At 34.2% G+C, this 27,399-nt stretch overlaps 1 protein-coding gene across 3 annotated transcripts in view; it reads left to right on the top strand.

The window, feature by feature from the left end:
• Positions 1-27,399, top strand: part of MDGA2 (MAM domain containing glycosylphosphatidylinositol anchor 2) — an 846,425-nt gene that overhangs the window by 444,765 nt on the left and 374,261 nt on the right. For all 3 annotated transcript variants that reach the window (XR_003422473.2, XM_053224436.1, XM_027065661.2), the window contains exon 3: positions 8,867-9,041. Coding sequence is in view for 2 of the 3 variants with exons in the window: in XM_053224436.1 (XP_053080411.1) it covers positions 8,867-9,041 (175 nt within the window). In the remaining variant the exon portion in view is untranslated. The remainder of the gene's footprint in view (positions 1-8,866; positions 9,042-27,399) is intronic.

Below are 27,399 nucleotides of genomic sequence, written 5' to 3'. Positions count from 1 at the left end.
TACTCATACTCACCTATCATAGATGTTCCTTTATATTCTTCTAGGCTGCTGCTCTGTAGCCAGCTTTATTTAGCTCCCAAAGCTCTGGTGGCAAGTCACCTGATAATTATAGCAGGTCGGACGATCTTTATCATACTTTTTCTCTGGCTTACTTTTTTATTGATGAGGTAACTTTTTTCAGAGTACAACCAAGGCAGGGACAAGGCTCAGGTTTGTCTCTACAGGTTGATCTGAGTATATATGCCCTAACTCCTTGACAACTGATAGAAAGTAGCTTCAAGTCACAAATCCTCCCATTCACTAGACATTAATTAAAGGGGAGCATCCTACAAATCTGAGCATTGTCAAGGTCTAAGTCCTTATTGGGTTCATAGCATCTATGTATTACACTAGTTTAGATTTATCCAGGTCTATCTTCGATCTGTGCCTCAGGTTTTTAACATTTTCTTGAGTTATCTCAGTTCACATTGATTTTATTTAAGGTTACATAATGCTATGATGTTTCACTATAACAAAAAACAAAGTAGAGAATTCTTTATTGGGAGTCGGATAACCCTAGGCTAAGTGTTAGGTTCTGCAACCAAAGAGGATCTCCATGTCATTTCTTCGGATTAGGTAGAGAGTTATAATAGATGTATTTCCTAATTTCTAGTATCTTTCTTTTTCTATTCATGTTATTTTATGGAAATGATTGTTTGATGTCATTGTAGCAGGATTTAAGTGCAATTGTATTTAATAATGCGGCAGATCTGAAAATTGGATATATTTTATTCCCAGTCTCAAATATCCTCTCTCCTATTTTCCAAGTTATTGAACCATCAGATTTTAGCAGAGGGTTGGGAGGAAGGTACTATGCAGTGTAAAGAATACACTGCCCACCCTTTCTCGTAACTAAGGATGGAATATAATTATATGATGTTAACACAAGTGTCATGAGGCAGTGACCTAGCACTTGTAGAAGACAACTGGCAGGCACTTTTGTCCTATCCTCTTTCCTTCTGCTAGAAATGGGATGTGAAAACTAGATCTGTAGCTACTATTTTGGACTTAAGTTCAAGTGACACATGGTGTGGAGGGCACGTCTAAAGAGTCTGAGTCCTTGATGGAGCCATTTTGTCCGCAGTGGCCTGCCTCCTTCCAGATTTCTTTTACATGATAGAATTTAACTTTCATCAAATATAAATCACCGTTAATTTGTCTATTTTACACCCAAACCTAATCCTTACCATTCTATCCACCAACCTCTCAAGGTACAACTCAAATCCCATATTTCCATTCAACATATTTGTATTAGTAGTAGTACTACTAGTAGTCATGATAGTAGTAACCTATGTAGATTCTCTACTGAACTAATTGCTAGCGATGCAGAGTTGAAATATCCAGAAAGTCTTCCTGAGGTACTTCCTATTTTATTGTTTCCACAGTGACATTCTGTATATCTCTGCCTAGCTAGCTCACAAAAATCTCTGGGAGAAGGAACTGAAAATGAAGATGAATTAGTTCTACTTGCATGGCTAAATAGTATGTTAGAGTAGAGCTCAGTAACCTACATTAAATTAAAATAAATTAGATGAGTACCTGTTGTATTTATTATTCATTCATGCTTCCATTCATTCATTCATTCCTTAATATAGAAGGTACTTACACTTTATATTTTCCTCTGTGCACTCCTTTCATTGAATTCACAGATTTTGGTGTGAGATGATTTCTATTCGTTGACTTCTAGATCACTAGCAATTTTTCTTTTAATTTTCTCTTTGACAATGTAGTAGTAGTCATCTTTTGATAACTTATTTATAACTATTTAATTAAGTCTAGATAACATTGCCTGTACTATATCCGCTTTTTTAATTAAGATATGTTTTCTAATTCAAACTACACGATCAATTTTTATAAATGTTCAATGAACATAAGAAAATGTTTATTCTATGTATGAAAGATTTTTAAAAATATTTTATTAGTCATATGTGTTGATTTTATTTTTCAGCTCCTCCTTGTCTTAGTTATTTTTTAAGTTAATAGAAAAAAAACTGAACTATCTAGAACTTCCTAGTTCTCAAAGAGATGGATTGGAATTTCCTACTGCAACTGCGTGTTTTTCAAATTCTTTCATTTCTAATTTTGTTTACATTATGTCTTTAGCTGCCCTGTACTTTACTGCATACCAATTAATGACAATATATTTTTGCTGTCAGTTATGACTTTTGTTACGTAAAGTAATGACTTTCTTTTCCCATTAGTGTTTATATGTATGTATGCATATATATACACACATTCTATATATGTTACATATACTATATGTGGATAATATATATTATATATGTACATATGTATGTATATATACAATATGCATTACATATTATATATTACATACTTATATATATGTATTGTATATTGTATATGTATATATATGTACATATATAATAGCATAAAAACTTGTTACCTTTAATTCCAGTCTAACAAACTTTTTAATGGGCAAATTCAGTCTGTTCATATTTACTTTATGACTGATGCAGGTTGTTTCTATCTTACTCTATGGTTTTTATTTATTTAGAATTATATATTTCTCTTTCCCTTTTGGTCTCTTCTTGCCCATTTTATCAAATTTCTATTTATCCAATTTCTTTTCTTTCCACTCTCTCCTTTTTCTCATTTTCCCTGCCATTAATGGAGTTGTGTATTTTACTATTATTTTAATCAGACATTTATGATTTTATTATTTATAAACAGAATACCTACAGTTTCTTCCATAAAGAGATTTCTTCCAACTCTCCTAAAGTTTAAGGCTTTAGTATAATTTTTCTCTTCCCTTTTCCTTCCATTCCCATGAATCATTAAGTTTATTTCCCCTTTGTGTCCTGCGCTCATCCCAAACTCCAAGATTTTGCTAAGATATTACAGATCCCTTTATTCTATGACTTTTAGGTTTTAAGAAACTTTACTTAGTACTTAAGTTGTATATTACCCAGGAAAACTTTACTTACCCATTAAAGAATGGACACATATTAACTGCTCACCAACATATACTTTTCTCTGTCTTCTCTAAAACCAACCCTCAGATCCAGTTATTTTGTTGGGTGATTATTGTCTAAAATATTTCTGTCAGGTGGGTATTAGAACCCTGAGATCACTGTATGTTTTCATATCACTGAATATTTTCTTTTCACACTACATGAAAGAGATCTTGATTGTTTGATATGGAGATAGAGACCCTGCCCCTACCTTTTTCAGTAAATTCTGGTGCTATTTACACTGTTTTCAAGCAGTCAGTGTTGGGAGATGGGTTTCCTGAGGTCAAGCTGACCTTCTGTACCACCCCAGACTTATCAGTTAAAGTAAAATTTGGCTATTAGTCACAGAAAATCCCCCCATAAGTACGATGTAAACAAGACAGAATTTTATTTCTCTCCCATGTAGAAGCCCAGGGTTATAAAGAGTTCAGGACAGGTAGGTACAACTCCATGATGTCAGAAATTCAGATTCTTCTGTTTTATAGCTTCTCTGTGCTGGACCTTGTTCCAAATCAGCTCATGGTCCAAGATAGGGGTCAGCAGAAATGTGCAGAAATGAGCAAAATGTAGATTGCTGCTTCCCTCTGAGGACACTTTTGCTCTAAGCACACTGGTAAGAATGTGGATGAATAGATAGCTAGGAAATATCATTTTTGTCTTGGGCAGCCATGTGCCTGCTGAATATTTGGGGCTCAGTTACTACAGAAGGAGAACATTGGGGAATGAGAAGGCTCTGCAAATTATAACAGTTCGTTCCTTCTGCCTGGAACTCTACACAATTTTCTCTGGAGACTTTGAAGTCACAATCTTAATGTTAGTGTATCTGGAGGTTTCTTCTCTCATCATTAGAATGTCTTTTTGTGGCTCAGTAATATTTCCATTTAGTATTTTTTTTAAAGTAGAGAAGAAGAAAAGTTTTTTCCTAACTGATTTTCATTTTTCTCTTTTCTCTTTTAGTTTCTCTATTTTCTATATTTCACTATAGAATTGTATTATTTTTAAAAAACTTATTTATAATAAACAGTATTTGTTTATGGTAAAATAAATTTTGTAAATAAGAATTCTAAATTAAAATCTTAAAAAAGGAAACATTTTAACTATTCTTTTTTCCAGTCCCACTCATTGAGTTAATCAGTGTTAAATTTTGTGTATTTCTGTGTGTATTTCTAACAAACATATTAGTATATATGCACATGCATACATACACATGTGCTCACTTTATATGAGAATATTCTTTAGTTCCTTTTTTATTTAATAAAACATTTTATATCTTAATCCTTTAATGCCCACATTCAGTTTAATTTTAGAATCAGTTAGTTTATAACCACTTCCCTATCATTTGATATTCAGTTGTTCCCAGTGTTCTATTACTATATATACATTTTTCTGCATTCTTATTCATGCAAATGTTAGGAAGGTAAATTTTAACCAGATAATTGCTAAGTCAAAGTGTGAATATGTTTCGATTTTTTGACATAATTTACAAAGTTTCCTTTCCAAAAGGAAGCTTCTACCAATTTGTCCTTTCAGTCTCAACTATGAAACCCCAACAATACAAAGATATTATCAGCATTTGTGACTGTTGAATCTAGAATTTATTTCAGTGTGAAGGGTGTGTTGGAGAGTCAGCTATTATTAATTATTATTATTATTATTATTATTATTATTATTGATATATAGTCAGTTGCCCTAACACTATTGATTAAATAATAAATGGCTGGATATAGACATAGATATAGTTATGGCTGTTTCTTTATCCTTAAAAATCAGTGTTTCTTGAAGTGTGGTTGCTAGATCTCCAGGGGGACCCTGCGATCTTTACTGGAAGCTTATGTAGAAAATAGTATTTTTTTTTACTGTTGCAGTGATGGTGCAAAGCAATGGTGGATAAAACAGGCAGCACCTTAGCACAAAACAAAGCTGTGACATTAAATTGTACTATCAGTCTGTATTCTTCTCTACTTGCTTCACTAACATGTACCCAACAGTGAAAAACAAACAAAAAAAGCAATGTCACTAACAGTATCGTCAGTAAATCAGTAAAAATGATCAAATTTTAAGATCGTCAAAGTTGAGTACTGTATTTTTAATATTCTGTTGACAGAATAAAGAAATCCCATAATGCATTTCTGCTGCTTCCTATAATACAGAGTTTTTCTCAAAGTAAAGGACTTGCGTGATTGAGTCTTGTACTGAACTTGCCACTTTTTTCATGGAATATAAAAAGCATGATTGTTAATACAAACTCTGGTTATTCAGACTTGGGTATTTGGCAAACATTTTCTTAAAAAATCAGGGAAGTTGAACCTCCCATTCTAAAGAAAATACCTTTGCCATATTTGTTACTAATAATAAAATTAAATTTTAAGAGGAAAATGAGAATTTTTGGAAAATCTGCTCACATTAAGCATGATGGCTTCCCAACACTTAAAGACTCTTCTGAAGAGATTGGCAGTGAAATTATTAAATATGCTCTTTTTTTTGGTATTGTGTGATGAAATGCATGAATATTTAGAAGATCTGCATAAGTCAGTGAATTCATATTTTCAAATGACTGATGTGCCATATTACACAATCATGTATGAGTGAGAGATCCATTCAAAGTGCAAGATAAACCAATGGATTTTAATGTAACAGAATAGAAAAAAGTTCACTGGTATGGTTTTAGAATTCACTCTGAAAACATTAGGAAACTACCATTGTAGAGTTTTAGTGTAGTATCAAAGGAGACTATCCACAGTGATCTGAAAAGGCTACTGAAGTACTCCTCCCTTTCCAAATAAATATTGGTGTGAGGCCAGATTTTCTTCATATATTTGAAACAAAACATTTTGTAGCAACAGATTTCATGTAGAAGCTAATATGATTATCTAGTTGGCTCTTTTTCACTAAACTGGATATTAAAGAGATTTGCAGAACTATGAAACAGTTCCATTCTTGTGGCTCCTGGGTGGCTCAGTCGGTTGAGCCTCTGGCTGTTGATATCAGCTCAGGTCTTGATCCCAAGGTAGTGGGATCCTGCCCTGTTGGACTCTATGCTGAGCATAGAGCCTGCTTAGGATTCTCTCCTTCTCTCTCTCTCTCTCTCTCTCTCTCTCTCTCTCTCTCTCTCTCTCCCCCTCTGCCCTTCTCCCCAGCTCACATGCTCTCTCATTCTCTCTCATAAGTAAATAAATAAATAAGATAAAATAAAATAAAATAAAATAAAATAAAATAAAATAAAATAAAAAAATATAAAACGGTTCCATTCTTTTTACTCAATTATTTTTGGTTGTGGAAAATATAGTCTTCTGACTAAAAATATCCCTTGTGTTAATATGTCATCAATTTATTAATATAATTTGAAATGAGTTAATAATACATAGTTTAATATTACCTCAGTTTTAATTTGTAATACAGTAATTATGAATGGATAGAATCAATCTAAATGAACAAAAGTTATTTAAGGTCTTCAACAGCTTTTAAGAGTATAAGGTCATTTTAAGACAAACAAGGTTATAACTGCTGCTATGCCTCATAGTTTTTTCACTCCCTGTTTTTCTCTCTGATTCTGTCACACACACACGCACACACACACACAGAGGCACACACACACACACACACACTCTTACGTACTTTCTGTCTCCCCTATTGCTGAATGATTTCTAGTATTGTAACAGTATAATGCAACTTAATCATTGTATCTTAAAATTTTTTTAACGTTTTTATTTATTTTTGGGACAGAGAGAGACAGAGCATGAACGGGGGAGGGGAAGAGAGAGAGGGAGACACAGAATCGGAAGCAGGCTCCAGGCTCTGAGCCATCAGCCCAGAGCCCGACGCGGGGCTCGAACTCACGGACCGCCAGATCGTGTCCTGAGCTGAAGTCGGACGCTTAACCGACTGAGCCACCCAGGCTCCCCTCTTAATAACATTTTTAATTTCTGAAAGTGCTAGGCCATTTCCAAAATTGATTTATACCGAACTTACTTTTTATAATATGAAATATATATTATTCAAAATCAATTTTAGTATTATGATAGCCAAATAAATTTGGCATCTTAATTGGAATTAATTTTTTTTTTACATTTATTTATTTTTGAGAGACAGAAAAAGGCAGACTGCAATGGGGGAGGGGCAGAGAGAGGAGATACACAATCCAAAGCAGGCTCCAGGCTCTGAGTTGTCAGCACAGAGCCCAGAGGTGGGCTGCAACTCACAACCCATGAGATCATGACCTGAGCTGAAGTTGGACACTTAACTGACTGAGCCACCCAGACGCCTCTTAATTGGAATGATTTATCTTAGATTACATCTTAGAGATATCGATTATCTTAGAATTGGCATCTGTTTATGCAAGAAAAAAATATGTAATTTGTTTATTTAATCTTCTTTTTTTGTTTACTTGTAGACTCTGAAATTTGAATGAAAACATAGCCCTAGATATTTCCTTGGAAATACAACTTGTCAAACCAGTGCCCTTGTTACATCTTGTCTTTTTATGAGCATATTAGTAATCAGCTTATAAATTGCTTAAAGTCAGGAGTCTTGCCATTGACTTTTGTCTATATTCCATACACACAGAACATGTTGAATAAGAACTTGATACTTATGTTTGTGAATTACTCAGTTTTTATAAATCTCTAAGTAACATTTTCATTTCATTCACAATTAAGGACAAACATGATTATATTCATATTGATACTTTAATGATGTGGAAAACTTTTTAAAAATACTTTTAACATCATTAGATTATAAATTTTAATTAATATATAAACATAGTATAGCTAATGGGAGTATTGTAGGATTTCAATTTTGAAGACTCAGTCTTTAGTTTCATTTTCATTTCTTCTTCTATGTTTAACCAAGGATTTCTGTCAACCACTTCTCAACCTAAAAGTAAAAACAAATGAACAAAAATATCGTATACAGCAGGGGCAAGGAGAGAATTAAAACCAAGTTGTTTTTATTTCCCATTTTTTATCACTTTACATTACCATCATGTGGCTTTGTTCAGGTTTTATAAACTAAAATACACAAAATTTGAGTTGAATGCCAGTCTTTATTGCTAGCCAAAACTAAGTCTGTTATACACAGCTGTGTTTAAAAGAATGCTATTGTTTATAATGGAGTGTTTTATATATTCAAAGTGTTTTGGCACTTTAGTAAAAATGCTGTCTTTGAAAAAGTTTGCACATTTTTTGAAAATAATTATTGATATAAAATAAATTCTTTTTATCAAAACTGATATGTCATTTATGGACTTATTAAAGCAAAGCCATGAGAAAAAAAAACCCAGAACTTTTAACAACCAGTATATATATATATATGTGTGTGTGTATACACACACACACACACACACGCATAGTCTCGATAAGCCATTAGAGTCACATGCTTAAATTATCCAAATCAAAGAGGAAATTTAAAATAAAATAATGAAGCATGTCCAAAAAGAAATTGAGAGCCTTCCTGTATTAAATAAATAAAAAGTACCTTAGAGCCTTTCAAAGTACCTTTGAAAAATATGGAAGTTTAAATTCTCAACAAAGAGAGAAACTAATCCATATCTCCAACATATTACATATGTTTAACTCCTTTTATGTTATATTTATATTGCCTTACACACTGATTAAGCTATGCATGAATTCTATGCAAGTGAATAAGAATTGTATACACTACATATACTATACAATAATGGAATTGCTATCAAATTTTTATAATTCAGTTGTACACATAAACTTAAATTTTTTTTCCCAGCAATTTGCCAGGAATAGCATATAGCATCTCTGAAAGCAAACTTCAAATGAGTAATGGCTATTTGATTTTTCTTTGAGAAAACCAACCTAAAGTAACAATCTTTGTTGATGCTTGCTCAGATCAGGTGGACCAAAACAGCAGGAAGTGCCTCTGACAGATTCCAAGACTCAAGTGTCTTCAATGAGACTTTGAGGATTACAAATATTCAGCGACACCAAGGAGGCCGGTATTACTGTAAAGCAGAGAATGGCTTGGGGTCCCCGGCGATAAAGTCGATCAGAGTGGATGTGTACTGTAAGTAACTTACCGAGAAAACTATGATTAAGTCTACTATGGGTTTTCGTCTGACAACTTGAGATATATTTTCTTTTCATCTTTATGTCTTTCAGAAAAATTATGGTTTGTTCCCCCCCAAATAGCCTTCTGTTTAGTTGAGGATAAGAGTGTATAAGATAATTATAGCTCATTTAATATATTTCCTGAAGAAAGAATCTGTTTTAGAAACTTTCGTAATTTTTTGTGATAAAGTAATACATGTTAATCATTTAAGAACCAGAAGAACAAGAAGACAATAAATGTTACTGATCATCCCACCCATGATTGTTAGAGTTTGAGTGTATATACCTCCTATCTTTATGTGTATGTATATAAATACATTTGTAATTACATAAAGAAAATACTATGCGATACATACTGTAACTTGTTTTGTTAACTTTCCCTCTGTGTGAAGTCAGCTGGTCTTGTGTTTGGAAAGGCACATCATGTAAGTGGTATTTGGATTGGCTTGTGAATGACCAAAATCTCTAGGTAGAGTCTGCTTTCAGTCCACCTCTGTGGAAAGTAACCAGTACCTTGGGCAATGCTGTGCCACCCGTAAAGTGTTTGTTGATTTATTTTGGTTGTCAGTCTCATTTTTCCACTTTTTGCTGTTAGCAAATGGTTCTTAGGCTCATTTTTTCACATTTTGCTTTTAGCAAATATACTTAAAATGTTCTTCTTCTCCTTATCTTCTTCTCCACCAAAACAAATCAAGGGCCTACTTTTCATTTCATCCTTTTGCACAGGTTTATCCATCATTCTGTTGTCTTTTTATGAGAACTTGCATTTTTTTTAACTCTCTACTAATTAGAATAAAAAAGGTTTTTTCTCCTCCAAGTAATTCAAACATAGTAACAAGTGAGGAGTTCCTGTTTCTCTGCCTTTCACTGTGTCCCTTTCGATGTGCAACAAGAGATACATTGTTAGGAAGGTGACTGGAATTATACATGATTTCTTTAGTGCACCATTTGCTGAATCTTATTTATTCAGGTGACTGGGAGGTGCATAACAGGGCTGCATTTGTGATTCATCTTCCACTCTTGGATGCTTGTTCCCTTCCTGGAAAAGAGGAGAGAGAAGTCCTGTCCCATTCTCTCTAGCATCTCCAGCCCCTTAGGCATCCCCTGGCATAATTTAGGCATCTGCATCCTGTGTGCATCCATGTGCATCTAGGGCACACAGGTTGTTCTTACTCATTTACCACCTAACCACAGTATAGCCTCTGGCCCTTCTCCTAATCACATATTTCCAGTTAGGTTCCTTAAAAACAAAACAAAACACTATTTTTACTAGTTTTGTTCACATATAACCTTTTAAAGTTTTTATTTAAATTACGGTTAGTGTAACAGACAGTCAATACTAGTTTCAGGTGTACAGTTTAGTGATTCAGCACTTAATGTACATCACCTGTTGCTTGTCACAAGTGCCCTCCCAAATTCCCAGCACCTGTTTTACCCATCCCCCTCCACCTCCCTTCTGGTAACCACCAGTTTGTTCTCTAAAGTTAAGAGTCTGTTTCTTGGTTTGCCTTTCTTTATTTCTCTCTCTCTCTCTCTCGCTCTCTCTTTCACTCCTTCTCTCTTTTGCTTGTTTCTTTTGTTTCTTAAATTCCACATATGAGTGAAATCATATGGTATTTGTCTTACTTTGACCTATTTGACTTAGCATAATACTCTCTTATCTCCATCCATGTCATTGCAAATGGCAAGATTTCATTAGAAATTACATATGAACAGCCACTCTGGAAAACAGCATGGATGTTCATATATTTTGTAATTAAACTAAATTTAATCTAGTTTACCTAATTACATAATTATGTACTTCTATTATTTAACATTCTAGAGTACATTCCTGTGCTTTTTTGTTCTTATAATTTTGGTTGTGACGTTTTAAAACACACAACTTCAATACCTTAAACACGATTCTAAAATCTAAAAAGTTCTGTAAATTAAATGAGTGTATTTTATTTTGCTTTGTTGGGCGTTATTGGTAAATTTTTTCAGTGAAACCTGATGTGAACTTGTTTGATGGCAACCACTGCTCTAAAATTACTCAAATAGAAAAACAGAAAAGACTTTATGCTCTTCATTTACCCTACTTTGTATGAATAATCATATGTTTTACTCAGGAAATTATATATTTGATTACACAGTATTGCCACAGAACCTGCTGGATGCATTACGTAATACATGGTATATGCACTGTATTGTCTTCTGAAAAGCTGAAGTATTCTGAAAAACATTCCCCAAAGGTTTTGAGTATGAGATTGTGACTTTCATTGCCACCACAATAGGTTTAGTAATAATTGAAACAATTACATTGCTGGGTTACAAATCAAAGATAAAGGGGAAACTGACATTGTTAGGACTTAAAAAAATATTTTTTCTGCCCCTTATACTACAAAGCCATCTCAGTACTGTTCTGCATTATGCCCACCCTTTTCCATCTGTTCACATCTCTTGCTGTCCAGACTCGGTTGCACATTTTGGTAGAAACGATAGCACTGTTCCTTGCAGCGCTCCAAAGCCCCGTTGGTCTTTTAAGACTTGGGTCACCTTCAAGACAGCCAGGAAGGAAAGCACTGGCTTGTTTCCTTTTTCTTTGCCTTCCTTTGGGATTTTTCCCATACAACCAGGACCTGACAAACATCTTATTCTGTCATTGAAGGGAAATGTCACTGTGATACATATCAGAGTGAAGTACTTCCAGCACTTTTCTTTGTGCCCAAGATTTATTAGAAAGCTGCCTAAAATTATTTGATTGGAGAAAATAACATGTATTAAATTGTGGACCATATGAATAAATGTGGCATTGCTGAAATATAAATTTTCCAGATAATGCCTTACCTTCAGGAAAGATCTTTGTTTGTAGAATCTAGACATGTGTTCTAAGTGATTATACCTACTCTTAAAGGTCTGGATAAATAAATTCCTCCAGATAGTAAATTGTTAAGTGTTTTAACTCATGAGAATACTTTACAGTAGAGACAGCTAAGCCTACTTGAGGAATCCATGTGTTCCAAATATAACCTTGACTGAAGACTGGTTTTTAGGCTTAAGTATGTGTTCTCTGCATGAATCGTTATAATTTAAAACCTGTTCTGTCATTGTTAATAAGAACATGACTAGCATAGAAATTCTGCATGCGTTTAAATTGGGCAACCTTGTTAAAAAATTGGATTATAGTCTTAAGATTCATCTGTGCTTGGATTTTGATTTGATGTTGGACTATTTGATTGAATAGATACTCATTTTGATAAACCATAAATGACAAAGCAACTTTATTTCAGATACTTTTGCTCTATTTTAAGAAATGCTAAAATAACAGCACTGATTTTTCTGTTTGGATCCATGGTTTTAGATCATCACCTAAACTGTAGATTTCTATATCTTTTCACAACTGGTTCTCTGAGTGGAACTGTCATCAATATCAACAGGACTTGGAACACAGGATGGGCCTACAATACAAAATATAGAAAAATCTGCAGATAAGGACTATACTTGCAGTAACAAACTGAGGCCATAATGGCTCGAATTTAACAAAAATTCTAATAAACAGTATTATAATTTAGCCTTGAATCCCCTGTAATAGATTATCTCTAAAATGTGCCCAACAAAGTATGAATTTTAAGGCCACCATTTTTATGGAGAGTTTTCCTAACAGTGAAAATGTACATCTCTCATTAAGCCCTGTATTCTAATAATAAATTTCTAGAGTTTAAAGCTAATACCAATCTAAAATAAAATTTCGTGATAGCTCATCATTAGTTTGATGAGGAAATTTAGTTTTAGAAAAGGAACCTGCTACAATGCTGATTGATATATATGGTTTTTATTAGATAGATATTTTTAAATATTTGTGACTCTGTATTAATGTTCTGATCAATTTGGGCAGATATATTAATCTGAATTAGCAATTTTGTCCCACAAAATTTTCTGAAGTTTCTTGTAGTAGAAAAATTGGACTGTATAGGTTTTATAAAGCAACTACCAAATGTTCTTTTATCTATTTATTTACTTTTACTATTTCAACCAAGAATACTGTTTTCTCTGTGTTACTATTTTGACAAAATATAACTATATTCCTTAACTTATATGACCTATCACTTGTTTTCCTAAGAATTATAAAAGTATCCAAGCGTTCTATGAGCTATGGTTTCTTAATAAAAGTATATTTTATAACTAGGGAGATTTCATAGCCATGTAATGATTTAATTGTTTTTTCTAAAATCTGCCCTAGTCATTTATTTAATATTTCTGATTAAAAGCTAATCAATGCAATCCTTCTTTTGCTGGGATATGTCTTCTGAGAGTTTGATAACTAATAGTTATATGCTTGAAAGAAACATGTAGAATTAGTTCTACTTAAAGTTGCTGCTTAAACATATGTATTCTTTATGTCTTCTCTCTAGAACCATGTTAAAGCAATGGTAAGGGAATAAAACAACAACAAATACATACAGGATAGAGAGAATGGGAGAGGAGATGAAGGAAAAACAATTTTGAAGGAACAGAATCAGGTCAGGAAATGGCCACTGCTTCTTTAGCATACTAAAGAAAGCTTAAATCAAAGCCATCAGTTTAAAGGACAGACTGGCATATTCATGCAGTAGAATCCTTCAAAAGCTCAGCAATTGGAGACACCACTTAGCTCCTGAGTGTGAATGTAATTTAGTGTAAAAGCAGAAGAACTGGCTGAAAGTCTATACCAGAAGAGTTGCACACCCAGATCTCCTTCCACATTTCACACAATTCTATGCCTCCTTTTTCCACCAGCTTCCCAGTCAACTCCTACAGAAGACTAGAATTTATTTATTTATTTATTTATTTAGTTTGTTTGTTTGTTTGTTTGTTATGTGAGGTGTTGAAACTGAGAGACTTTGAACTAAGAAACCTGGAATCATCAAAAACAGGAGGTAACTTACTGCACTTAAATCAGGGTTATTAAGTCAAAGTTTACATATTCGACACAATCCGTTCTCATATTTAGTTCTGAAAATGCCTTCCTGGCAGAATATTGAAGAATTCCTGTGAGGAAATCTGATTAACTTTGGAGGAAAGGCTACAGGTCCTGACAAGTAAGGGACTTGATGACCACAGTCTAGCTAATACACTTACAATGAAGCTACTATTGATCACAGAACTACCAATAAGCCCTTTCATAACTGATTCTTAAATGGGAATATACCCTATACCCCAAAACTTGAGACAGTCTTTTAACAAAAAAAGAAATAAACCAAGAAAAAGAAATAGGAAAAAGAATTCAGGAAGCAAGGAGAATTCAGGGACCAAATACAAAATAAAACAAAATTATTGATTATTTTAATTAGTATTCTCAAAAAAAAAAAAAAGAAATATTGCACGTATGTAACAAGAACAGGAAAAATAAAAACAAGGAATTTTCAGAGAATATCAAAGATTTCTTGGAATATTAAAAATGATAACATAGGGGTGCCTGGGTGGCTCAGTCAGTTAAGTGTCCAACTTTGGCTCGGGTTGTGATCACGTGGCTGGTGAGTTTGTGTCCCGAGTCAGGCTATGGGCTGACAGCTCGGATTCTGTTTCCCTCTCTCTCTGCCCTTGCTCTGTCTCTGTCTTTCTCTCTCTCAATAATAAATAAACATTAATTTTTTTAATTAAAAAAATAACATAAGTTATGAAAGATAAGTTTGAAATCTTAAGGACAGTAAAACAAAATTTAATAATCAAAGGGATGGAACAAGAAAAATAAGATAAGAACATGACAGAATTAGTCCAGCTTATCTAACATTTGAATGGAAATTCCAAACAGAGAAAATACAGTTGAAGAAATTATTTTTAAAAATATTAGGAAAATTTCCCATCATATTTGGACATGCATTTTTAATTACTTAGGTGTCTAGTACAATGCAGTAAATTAGATCTACACAAAACACGTCAATATGCAATTCAGAACACTAGGGGAAAAATAAAGATCTTAAAAGTTTTTAGAGAGTTTTGTGTTTTTTTCCGAAATGGTCACATGTAATGAATTAGGATTTAATATGGCACATGTCTTAATAGACTCAAGAAGCCAGAAAACAACTGAGTAAAGCTTTTGAAATTTGGAAGGAAAATTATTTCCAAACTAGAATTTCCCACACAGCCATTGTTTTTTTTTCATGTCAAAGAAGATCCTTTTTAGAAGAAGACATTTTTAGACCTATAAAATTTCCAATTTTTTTCTGCCTTGTTCCCTTTCTCAGGACACTACTTTTATGTATGTAGCACCAAAACCAGAAATTAAATCAAGAAATAAGAAAAGAAATAATAATAATATTATTGTTATTATTATTATTATTATTATTATTATTGCCCAGGAATTGCTCCTGTCTTCCTCAGGAGCAAAGATTGAGCAGATTTGCTAGAGGACCCTTTAAGTTTGGAAGTTTTCTAAGCTCACAATTCCTTAGCTATGAGCTAAGGAAACTTTGTGTGCTGCATTCACCTGGGTGGGAATTATTATTCTGTATATTATTAATTATTATCCTATATACAAGAGTCTTGTATATAGGAGAATATAGAGCGGAATCTTCCCAGGATGGTAAATGATAGTTGTGCATTGGGTCTCAAGGGAAACCAAGACAAACTGAAGCTGGAAGAAAGAGGCTCCATGAAGGACGTTTTCATGGAACAGATGCAAATGGTGGGTTGCCTGGCTTTAGAGAGTAATTTTACACTTTTTGTAGAAAGCTTAATAATATGGTGATGATAGGTGCCTACACAATTGAGCAAACAAAATATGGGCATTATTAACATAAGACAAAGAAAAAGTTGTATGAAATGAAATGTAATTGAAATATATTACAAGGTTCAACTGTGAAGAATACTTAGCATAGTCATTAGTAACAGCAGCATTTGACTTAATCAAAAGTATGATAGACGGAGGATGGGAGACTGTTAGTACAAAAGGGTGAGTATATTTAGTAAGGGCTTCTCTAGAACAGGAAAAAATCAGTAAGACAATAGGAAAATGACAAAAAAGGCTATAAATGGCAGTTAAACATTTAGAAATATTGAAGGCAAGACCAAGACTGGTTAAGAGATGAATTAGATAGATAACGTTGCCTCTGGGTATTAGAAATGCTTGAGGTGGTGTTTCGTATAATTATTTGGCTTTCTAAACTATGTGCATGTATAATTCGTTATTTTTTTTTACTTCATAAAATATAGATTTGAAGATTTTGCCTTGGAGGTCCTGGTTATCAAGCTCCTATAAGTCAAAACTAATTTCATTCCAAATTGTATCAGAAGACTGTTTTTTTCTAAAACTTAAGACCAGATTTCTTTCACATTTTTCTTGAATTCTTCATAAAAATCCATATCCCTTGATATTTGACACCAAATAAAATTGGCTGAAGAGATATCTTACAAGTAAAAGATGGGAAATAACAAGGGACATTGGTGCCACATTCTAATTGATTTTTCTCCAAACTTAATAAGCTAAAACTCAGGTTAATACACTGTCATTTATTTGCATGTCGTTTAGGATGAAGCTTAAAATATAAGTTTTCACTCTTCATGCATTCAACAAATATTAGGTGGCTATTCAATATATAATTCCATTACATTTTGTGAGGCTAAATTATTACATAATTTGTATTTTCATTGAGTTTAAACTGCTTAAAGAGACAACATGGAATATATAGTTAATTTAAATGGAATACAAATATTAAGCAGTAAGATAAATAACATAAATTATACTACACAACATGAATGATGTGTCAAATGACACACAAAATGTAGTGCTGGGAGTGAGAGGGTCTTGTGGACTCTGCTCATTAAAGAAGTAGGGTTTAGGGGCTCCTGGGTGACTCAGTTAAGCATCTGACTTGGGCTCAGGTCATGATCTCAAAGTCGGTGGTTTCCACCTCCACGTCTGGCTCTGTGCTGACAGCTCAGAGCCTGGACCCTGCTTCGGATTCTGTGTCTCCCTCTCTCTCTGCCCTTTCCCCCACTTGTGCTCTGGTCTCAATCTCTCTCTCTCAAAAATAAATAAGCATTTAAAAAAATTAAAGAAAAAAAAAGAAGTAGGGTTTACATTGTAGTTTGAAGGATGAGATTTGAGAGAAAATTCCTCATGACATTTCTACATGTCTTGTGGCAGCTTTCATTCTGAAGCTTGTGTTCTGTTTATGTAGCAAACAGCCTCTGATGTTAGAGATGGTGTCTGCTTCCAGGGCAGAGGGAAAATTTGTTTCCTGACCAGGGTAATAAAGGTAATGTCTCCCTCAGGAGCAAAGATTGAACAGATTTGTTAGAGGACCCTTTAAGTTTGGAAGTTTCCTAAGCTTCAATTCCTTAGCTGTGAGCTAAGGAAACTTCGTGTGCTGCATTCACCTGGGCTGCCCCATTTGCTCCCCTGGAAACTGAGGGAGGAGGAGAACCCATGAAAACATGAGGCTCATATATCCATCAGAGACATGAATAATAAAGTCCTTTGTCTCTGACCCAGGAGTCTCGTGTCTTCAGTGAGCATCCATGAAACTGTGACAGGCTAACATGTTAGCCAGCAAAATAGCGGAAATACCAGACTATTAAGCATCTTATTTAAAAAAAATTTTTTTACATGTTTATTTATTTTTGACAGGGCGGGGAGGGGCAGAGAGAGAGAGGGAGACACAGAGTCTGAAGCAGGCTCCTGGCTCTGAGCTGTCAGTACAGAGCCAAACACGGGGCTCTAATTCACAAACTATGAGATCATGACCTGAGCCAAAGTCGGACACTTAACCAACTGAGCCACCCAGGTGCCTGTAGACTCTTAAGAGTCTTGACACAGAGTTTAAATAATTAGAGGGGAAGTCCAGGGGCCCCTGGGTGGCTCAGTGGGTTGGGTGTTCAACTTTGGCTCAGGTCATGATCTCATGGTTTGTGAGTTTGAGCCCCGTGTCAGACTCTGTGCTGACAGCTTAGAGCCTGGAGCCTGCTTCGGATTCTGTGTCTCATTCTGTCTCTGCCCTTCCTCCACTTGTGCTCTGTCTCTCTGTGTCTCTCAAAAATAAATAAATGTAAAAATTTTTTTTAAAAATAAAAAAATAAAAAAAATAAAAATTAGAGGGCAAGGCCAAAGGTATTGCATAATGAGTGAGCATTTTGACTAAAGGCACAGACGAGAGATTATGAGAACTGTATTTGGGGGGAATACTAACTATAGTGGGGGATTAGAGGAGGAATGAGAGCTTAATTTGAAAGATGAGCTGTCAGATTGTGTTGAAATTTTCTGCCAGTGTTTTCAGACCAATTGAATGATTCTCTGCCATATATGTAACATCTTAAGAAATTATAACTTTAGGATTTAGGATTTCATAATTACTGATGAGAGTCAACATTCTCCTAATATGAACACTGCTTCATTTGCCCTCTCTAAGAAGCAACAACCACTCATTGGGAGCCCCAAGATCCATTTTTGGAGGAATAGAGTATTATAAATATGCGATATATATATATAATATATAATGTATATATATACACACATACTGATGCAGATATTTATATATATAAATATATATATGTAAAGCAGGTTCATTGAATTTTGAAGTTCTCCTCCTTCAAATGTATTTGTTGCCTTGAGATTCTTGAGGGCACTTAAAAATTTTTCTAAGAATGTGTTCCCCTAATTCTTTCACTTATTCTTAGCCATGACTATATTGCTCACAGGGTAATAGAGGTCATACAACTTTAAAGGTTAGGGTTTGATTAAAGATGATTTTTAATTCAAAAAGAAATTAGATTCAGAGGCATTAGCTTAATAAGTTTTCATGTGTGCAGACACTGTTCACACATGAGACAAATCTTTTTCAATATCCATTAAACATTTTATAAGCCTTCTTATTTCTGAAACATATCCCCCACTTTAATTCACTTAGGTATATTGCTGCATTTCATTACATTCAGAGCAAGCAGTGATTTTTTTTTGTCCTTGTCTGTTAGATTAATTTATTACATTTTTACCTGAGAAATTAGTTGGAAATTAGGATGACATGTTACCAATTTATTCCCCAAATACAATTTACCTGTGTTAGAAAAAAAAATTATAAACTCCACAGTTAAAAATTATTGACAGTGAGTTGTTTGAGTTTATTTTTACTGGACCCATCAACATGACTTCTGGATAACAAAATTTAGAAAAAGAGCTGGAATGACAAATGATACCAAGGTAAGCTCTGGAAGAAAACAAATATCTTAAGCATGATTTTCTCATTCACCATTTCTCCTCCTAAGACTAATTCACCTTGAGTTTGGAAGGGCTTAATAATGTTTGATGCAGTAATTACAATGCTTATTAAAAATGGGTTACAGTCATGGTAATTACCCTATTAATAAATTTCAAGACAGAATTTTGTAATATTGTGTATACTACAGATGAAGGATACTTATTTCTCAGAGTTATTTACTCATGGGACACATGGCCAATATCATTCCATACGGTATTAGAGTTACTAACATCCTTCATTGAAAATAAGAGGTGGGCATATAGAGACATCTGCCAAGTCAAGGACTATGTCAATCTCATGCTGATAAGGCTTCATTTTCTATGGTCTTAGATATGAACAAGCAGATAAAAACATATTACATTCCTCTAAATCCACCTAATTTCTTCTGTTCAATTCTTATATAAAGTGTAGTTAGATTTTGTTAATATATTTTTTCTAACAAGACTTTTGCTATTTTTTAAGTGCGTCTCCAATTTTTTGTGCAATGTTTGTAGATTTTTTTTTAAATTGCGCTGACTTTCCTATAACTTTCAGTATGCAAACATGTCTACTCTTTCTTTCTTGTGACCATTTTAAATTGTCATTCTGATGCCCTGCACCTTTTTCATAGATTCATTGTCTCCACTTTATATATTATCCTTTGTATGAGGCATTTCTAAATATATTATCTTCTAGTGGACTCTCTTAACATGCTAAATTTTGTCAGTATTTTTCTAAAAACTTTAGTAAATCTGATTCACAGTTTTACTGTATTTATGAGATGATCCACATAGACTAAATTAGAAGTATTATCCTTATAATCAAAAATTTGAATCCTTACTAATAAAATTGTTTGCTTTGGCTTCTTAAAAAATTAGTTATATTATTTTACTTTCTTGACTATATTTATCTTGTGGTCAAATCTTATTTAAACAGACATTTGAAAATTAACATTCTATTAACACGATTTGTGCAACTGATCATATTGTAAACCTAAAGGCAAAATTATATGCCTTTTTACTTCTGTTCCTGTGTATTTCATTTTATTTTCATCTCTGTACAAATATTTTAAGATTTTAAAATGTATTTGTTTTAGAATTTCATTTCCTTTTTATTCATTTAATTTTTTTGTATTTTATGTTTTACTTAAAAATATTACTTCTTATATTTCATCTAATTCATTGCTAAAAATATTCCCTGGGGACAAGACCAAGATCAAACCACTTTAATATGCTACAAACACATTTATAAATTTCAGGCTATTTCATGACCTGTAGTAGACTCTTTCATCCAATATTTATTTGCTTAATACACATTTAAACTCTGTTTTCTCAGTTTTGGTTCATCTGGGTATGGTCATGAGACAAGTTTCAGCCAGTGGCATGTGAGAAGAAGTGATATATGTCACACTCAGGTTGAGTGCCTGAAACATCTCACATAATTCATAATTATCTTGATTTGTGTACTGTATCTTTGCATACAGACGGCTCCAGTGAAGTGTGTAAGGATCCTGTGGTTTTTGGAGTGACGTGATGGAAGGATATCGAATCTCAGAGTTACCGTTTAGAGGAGAGCTACACAGGAGATTAATTAGTATAGGAACAATTGAACTGGATTTTTTTTTTTGAAAGAGACCACATGAGCATAACCACATGCATGCACACATGAGCAGAGAGGTGGGTTGTGCAGAGGGAGGGAGGGTGGGTGGGAGGAAGAGAAAGAGAGACAGACAAGAGACAGAGAGAGAGAATGAGAATCTTAAACAGGCTCCACACCATCATGGAAATGCTAGCCGAAATCAAGAGTTGGATGCTTGGAGGACCTGAGTGGCTCAGTCGGTTAAGCATCGGACTTTGGCTCAGGTCATGATCTCACAGTTCATGAGTTCAAGTCCTGAATGGGGTGAGCTTGAGTCCCCCTTCTCTCTCTCTCTCTCTCTCTCTCTCTCTCTCTCTCTCTGCTCCTTATGGGATTCTTTCTCTCTCTTTCCCTCCCTCCCTCCCTGTCTGTCTCTGCCCCTCACTCAGTCCCTCTCTCTCTCTCAAAAAAAAAAAAAGGTAAAATAAAGACTATCAGAACTAGAATTAAAAAAAAAAGAGACAGAGAGAGATGGATGCTTAACCAACTGAGCCACCCAGGCACCCCTGAATTGGAATATTCATAACAGGAAATTTGTTTTGTTTTGTTTTGTTTTGTTTTGTTTTGTTTTAAGCCACTGAGGATTTAGAGATATTTGTTATACTTATCCTAACTGCTGTCTTCTTGGTTTCTCTTTTCATCTATTCTCCATTTCCACACTGTACTCATGAAGTTATAGAGTATCTTAAAAAACATATGGGTCATTTTGTTCTCTTTAGCATATCTGAATGATTTAGAAGTAAGTACACTTTAAGAAAACAAACTCACAAAAAAGCAGAAATCCATTTATTGATTATATGCACAAAATGGGTACAGTAGGGAAATTACTGATTTCTCAGATTTTAATTATACTGTTCTTGATCCCAGGGTAGAAGATAGTCCTTATCTGAGACCTCTCCCCCTCAGAACTCTCTGTTAATGTCTTCTGAAGCTGAAGCATTTTTTAGATTCTCAGTTCTTCCATAAGTTTTGAAACAAGGGGTAATACTCTGTCTCAATGGAAAAATATAACACCAGTATGCTAATTTAATCGACAAATTCCCAGTTTTTATAATATCTCACTCAAATTCTGTCCTTAAAAAAAGTATACAATTTTTATTTGTCTAAAGTTGCTACAACTGAAGTATAAAGAAGTGTACTTATTGCTTACTTAAGAAGGCTAGTTTAGTAATTTGGGTCAGTCCAACAGTTTTACATTCTGTCTTACAATATATTTTAGACAAACAAGATTATTTTAAAGCTAAACATTAGCATAGCCTTTTTTAATGAGAAAAGAGGGGTGCCTGCATGGCTCAGTTGGTTAAATGTCTGACTCTTGATTTTAGCTCAGGTCATGATCCCAGGGTCGTAGGATCTAGTCCCCTGTCAGGCTCTGCACTGACCGTGCTTAGGATTTTCTCTCTCTCTCTTTCCCCTTCTGCCCCTCTCCTGCCTCACTTTCTCTAGAGTAAAATTAAAAATTACAAAAGGAAATGTTTAAAATAAATAATAAATAAATAAGAGAAGAATACTCACCTGTGAAGGATGATTTCTAGAGACTGAAATCTGGTTTTCTTTTTTATTCTAACCCCAAGATTAGATAATAACAGAGATAATATTTAAAAAGAGTTCCTTCATATATAAAAATGGAGAATGTAAAAGACCTCAATAAGTCGGGCTGCCCAAACTAAAGACTACCTGATCAACACAATAGATGTTGTTGGTACCCTTCCAATAACTTTTTTTTTTTTTACTCTATATATATACGGGAGTAATTTCCAAATGTGTGTGCCTGACTGAAATTCCTTCCTTTAGGTTTTCTTTGGTTTCCAGAGTCTACTCTGCCCATATTCTCAGCAGGCAGAAGTTCTGAGAAATTAATGCCCTTCACATATTCTTCAAAATATTGTTAGCAATAGTTGGTATATAAATACCCCAGCTCACTTGCTCCTTGGATAGGATGACTCAGGCTGTTTCACTATTCCACAGTTCCTCAGGAAACTCTGAATTCTAATTGCTTACAGTTGTCACTAGCTTAATAATGTTCTCTATGTTTATTTCCTCACTTTCCAAATAACCTACTGGTGTTTATGGGAATACTTTCAGATGCACTGTTTGCCCTTGAATCTTTGTCTGAAGAGTTTGCCTCTGGGGAAACTCAGAAGACACAATAAATATTGAAAAAACATTTAACTTGGTATAATGATAAATTGTTTGGAATGGAACAAGTAGATTTTGGTTGGGTTTTTTTGGCATTTTTTAAAGTTTTTATTTATTTATTTTGAGAGATAGAGAGAAAGAGTGGGCGGGCCTGGGGGAAGGGAGAGAGAGAGGGAGAAAGAGAAGCCTAAGCAGGCTCCATGCTATGCATAGAGCCCGATGAGGGGTTCAAACATAGAGCCTGATGAGGGGCTCAAACCCAGAGCCTGATGAGGGGCTCAAACCCATGAACTGTGAGTTCATGACCTAAGCCAAATTCAAGAGTTGGATGCTCAGCCAACTGAGCCACCCTGGCACCCTGGTAGATTTTAGTTTTAAGAGAGAACAACACATTTGCTTTATTTGTATTTTTATAATCTTTATCAGAAGTTATTTTGTACAAAATAAGTATTAAAATATTGATTACCACATATTTTCACTTATATAATTCTCAATATAATTTTTATATAATCACAAAGCAACTTTTTAACAATAATTTCAACATCAATTTCAAAGTATAGTTTTTTGTTTATTTATTTTGAGAGAAAGAGAAAGAGAGCACAGGAAAGGGGCAGAGAGACAGGGAAAGAGAATCCCAAGCAGGCTCCATGCTGTGAGTGTGAATTCCCACGTGGGGCTGAAACTTGCCAACTGTGAGATCATGACCTGGGCAGAAATCAAGAATCAGATGCTTACCCAGCCAAGCCACTCAGCTGCCCCACCCCCAAAGTATAATTTTTTATTTCATCTCTGGAGAAGGGGAAGTCTTGAATTCATCTTGTATTCTCTTCTAACAGTGAGTTTCATGTACAGTAGTCAGATTTAATGGAACAAATTCTGTAACATGTCCTTGGGTCTCTAGAAGACCTACCTGGCCTGCCTATTTCATACTTGGTCACTGATTCTTGTTCAGAGAACATAATGGAAGAATTGCTTTTAAATCAATGTAGTCCTGTCTTTATCAAGCTGATTATTATCCATTCACTCCTGGACAAACATGTCCTTTTAAGAGATATTCAGTGAGGACCTACTGAAATCCTTCCCTCATTCCACAGGCACACAGTTTGAATAGCTATCAGCAGCTTTCTCTCAGTTGCTCTGCACCTGTTCTTACTGCCTTTAGGTTGTGACTATTCAACCTGATTCTGAAAATCCCAAATGTTCTGTTAGCCTTCTGGATTAGAGGTCCCAGAAGGCCATTTCCAATTAGAGTCTGTCAGTTTGCAATGTTAATTGAGGATTCACTATTGGAAAACATTCTACTAGAAACTATGCCGAGAAATAAAACAAAAATACAAGGCCTTTGCCCTAAAGAAGTTCATAATTAGTTGGAGATTTGAAAAAAAAACAGACCTAGAAAAGAACTTGGTTAAAAAATAAACTGATGAGTAAAAGTAGTATGCATATTAAAAGTACTAAAAGAAAAGTGATACATAATATGACATTCATTAGAAAGTCCTCCACTAAATATATTGAAGAATTCAAGAAAACAGATGTAATTATTGTATCAATGTAATTTAATTTCTAGGCTGTTAGTTTTATAAAAGCTATCAATTTTTGAGCAAACTTATTAACTGAAAAGTAGCAGTTTTTCACAAAAGTTGATGACTGTTTAGAGAAAAAAAAAGTTTGCATCTAAATTCGATAAAGTTTCTCCCTCACATCTAAAAATTACATATATTTTTTATCATCATAATAAAGTGGTAAATTTATTGATTAAACCAAGTAAAAGTCCCTTAAAAAAAACAGACCATTGGCTATGTGAGATTGTTCAGCCAAAGTTCAATGGCAGGCTGACTGCTGAGGCAGCCAGGGAACTGGAGTCGGCATTCAGTGTTGTGATTAGTAGTCCGTTCATGAAGTGTCTGAATCTAGTTTCTTCCTTGAGAGCAAAGTCTGCTACTCTCAATTCTGTATTGCATACATATTTCATTTAAAAAAAAGAAGAAAAAGATAGGAGGAATGATATAATTTGTACAAATAAAGTGAGTTAATAAAATGATTTGAATCTGAAAAATATGTAAGATGAAGTTTAGTTAAATTTACTTCACATGTTTTTAAATCTAGTCTCAGAGGATAAAGTAGAAGTTTGAAGAGTAAATTATTGCTCACCTCTATATTTAACACTCGAGGCCATTATGTGACTAATACTTCCTCTGAATTTATTCAGAATGTATTATACTATCTAATTTAAATTTATAACAGGCCCAAGAAAGCCTAGTAAACTTCACTTCCGCATTTTTGTTTAGATCATGAGTAAGATGAAATAATGTAAAATATCAATTCTCGACTAGCTTTGTAAAAACAATGAGGAAAGAGTCTCATAGAGAGTAAAAAAATCCATTAGATTTTATACAAGATAAGAAGCTCTTTAAAATTAAAATGATTTCTACCTCCAACTTTCAGCAAGAGTTTATTATTTTTTCCCTTTGACAATTGAAGGCAATGGTTCTTGTCATTCTGACCAAGGATATTGGAGAAGACCTCTGGCCTTGTCTTGATACTTTACATTTTCAAAATCTTAGCTCTGTTCTTTTACTAGAGAGAGAAATTCAAATAACAGTTTTTAGCATCTGAACTGTACTTGTATGACTGAATACCAAATATTGAAATATCTGAAAAGTAGCCTACTTTCAAGGCTTTCAAGGCACTTTCAAGTTCTTAGGTTGAAAGTGAAATGAAAACATCTAAACTCTCATAGGGAACAGTACAGTGTTTTTTTTGTTATCGTTACTGTTTGTTTTTAATTTTTTTTTTTGTTCATGGCCACTTGAGTCTGTCTTCAGGCTTAGAATATAAAAATCCATGTGTCACAAGGTAACTATGATGTGCATTCAGGACATCCAGATGGCTGTGAATAAAGTAAATGAAGGGTTTGTTCATTTTCAAACATTTTCAGGTGTCCATCCCTAAGAGTTATATTCAAAATGTGGAGTGAGCATGTAAAGAGAGGCTTTTAGAAATCTATTCTAATTTTCAGAATGAGTTAAATCAGCAATAGAGTAACAGATGCCATTTTGTAATCCCACCTCCACTATGTTATCCCAGTACCTCATCACCTCACACCTGGTTCCTGCAAAAAGCCTCCCGGCAGACCTCTCCTTCAGTATTAGTACTCTCCTGGAATTTATTCTGCAGATCATTGCCAGATCAATCTCTTAAATTCCAGGCTCATCATATTACTTGTCACTAAAAATTCTACATTCATTCTGTACTTTCTTACAAATTCAAATCAAATTCCCTGTGCTTCTTTTTTTCCCCCCTATTTTGTTGAAATTTAATCCCTTACACCCTAAACCAATGTCCTCCTCCTCCCCTGTGCCCTCTTCCTCATGCCCCCATATTCTAGCTGGCCCAGCCCTCCCTCTCCTGCCGCCATAAGAGCCTGGGCTTACGTCCGCCCCCACACTGTGTTCCTGTTATGTCTTGTCCTGCATACTCAACTCTTCTGTTGTCTCCAGGTACCCATTCTTGCCTACCTTTCAAGGTTCCTTGCTGATTGCTTGAGCTCCTTCTTCATCTCCTCTCCTGGGAATTGTAACTTTTTTAAAAAAATTGTGCCTCAAAAATGTAGTGTGATAACCTGCCTCTTTATTTTACATTTCTACAATATATTTTGTGAAGGTTCAAAGCCATTTTAAGACTCAGGGTTTTTCAGATTTTAGAAAGTTTTTTGGGAACATACAATATTTTTTGTAACATTACCAGTGAGACCTGGGGCACTGCTTCATGATGAAAAACATTAATATTCTGCAGTTCTTTCCATGCTCTGAGTCATGTCAATCATGGAGTGGGATAAATGAACTTCATAAATAGCCTCAAATCCTTTGAAGACAGTGTTTGTCACCTAAAGAGCTCAGGTCATGTCAAATTTTGCTTTCAAATGGCTTATGGAAAAACGCTCCCTATTGAGAGCTTTATGTACTTCAGAATTGTGTAGAAGAAATTATGGACTTGTATATGAGGTACTGTGTACCTATATTAATAGTTATTGTGTATATTGACAGGTATTATATAATGATTTATGCCTATAAATTTTGTTTTTCTGAAGGTCTTGTACATTTCTGGAAGGCAAGGATCACCTTATGTTATTATTTAATACAGCCTGTCCAAATGACCAGCTCTGTGCCAAACTTACGGTAGGGTATAAGAAACAGGTGTTTGTAGTGGGGTGGATTAATTACTGAAGGGCATCTGGAGGTAGAATCAAACTGCTTGATCTTAATTCTTTCAGAATGTGTATCTGGATTCATTCTTCCTTCCACTTGCAGCCTCTCTTTTATGACCTCTGCATTCTTAGAAATAGCC

This window comes from Acinonyx jubatus, chromosome B3 (genome assembly GCF_027475565.1).
Source record: "Acinonyx jubatus isolate Ajub_Pintada_27869175 chromosome B3, VMU_Ajub_asm_v1.0, whole genome shotgun sequence".
NCBI lineage: Eukaryota > Metazoa > Chordata > Mammalia > Carnivora > Felidae > Acinonyx > Acinonyx jubatus.
Note: the sequence above shows the minus strand (reverse complement) of the source record. Positions and strands in the feature narration are given on the sequence as shown.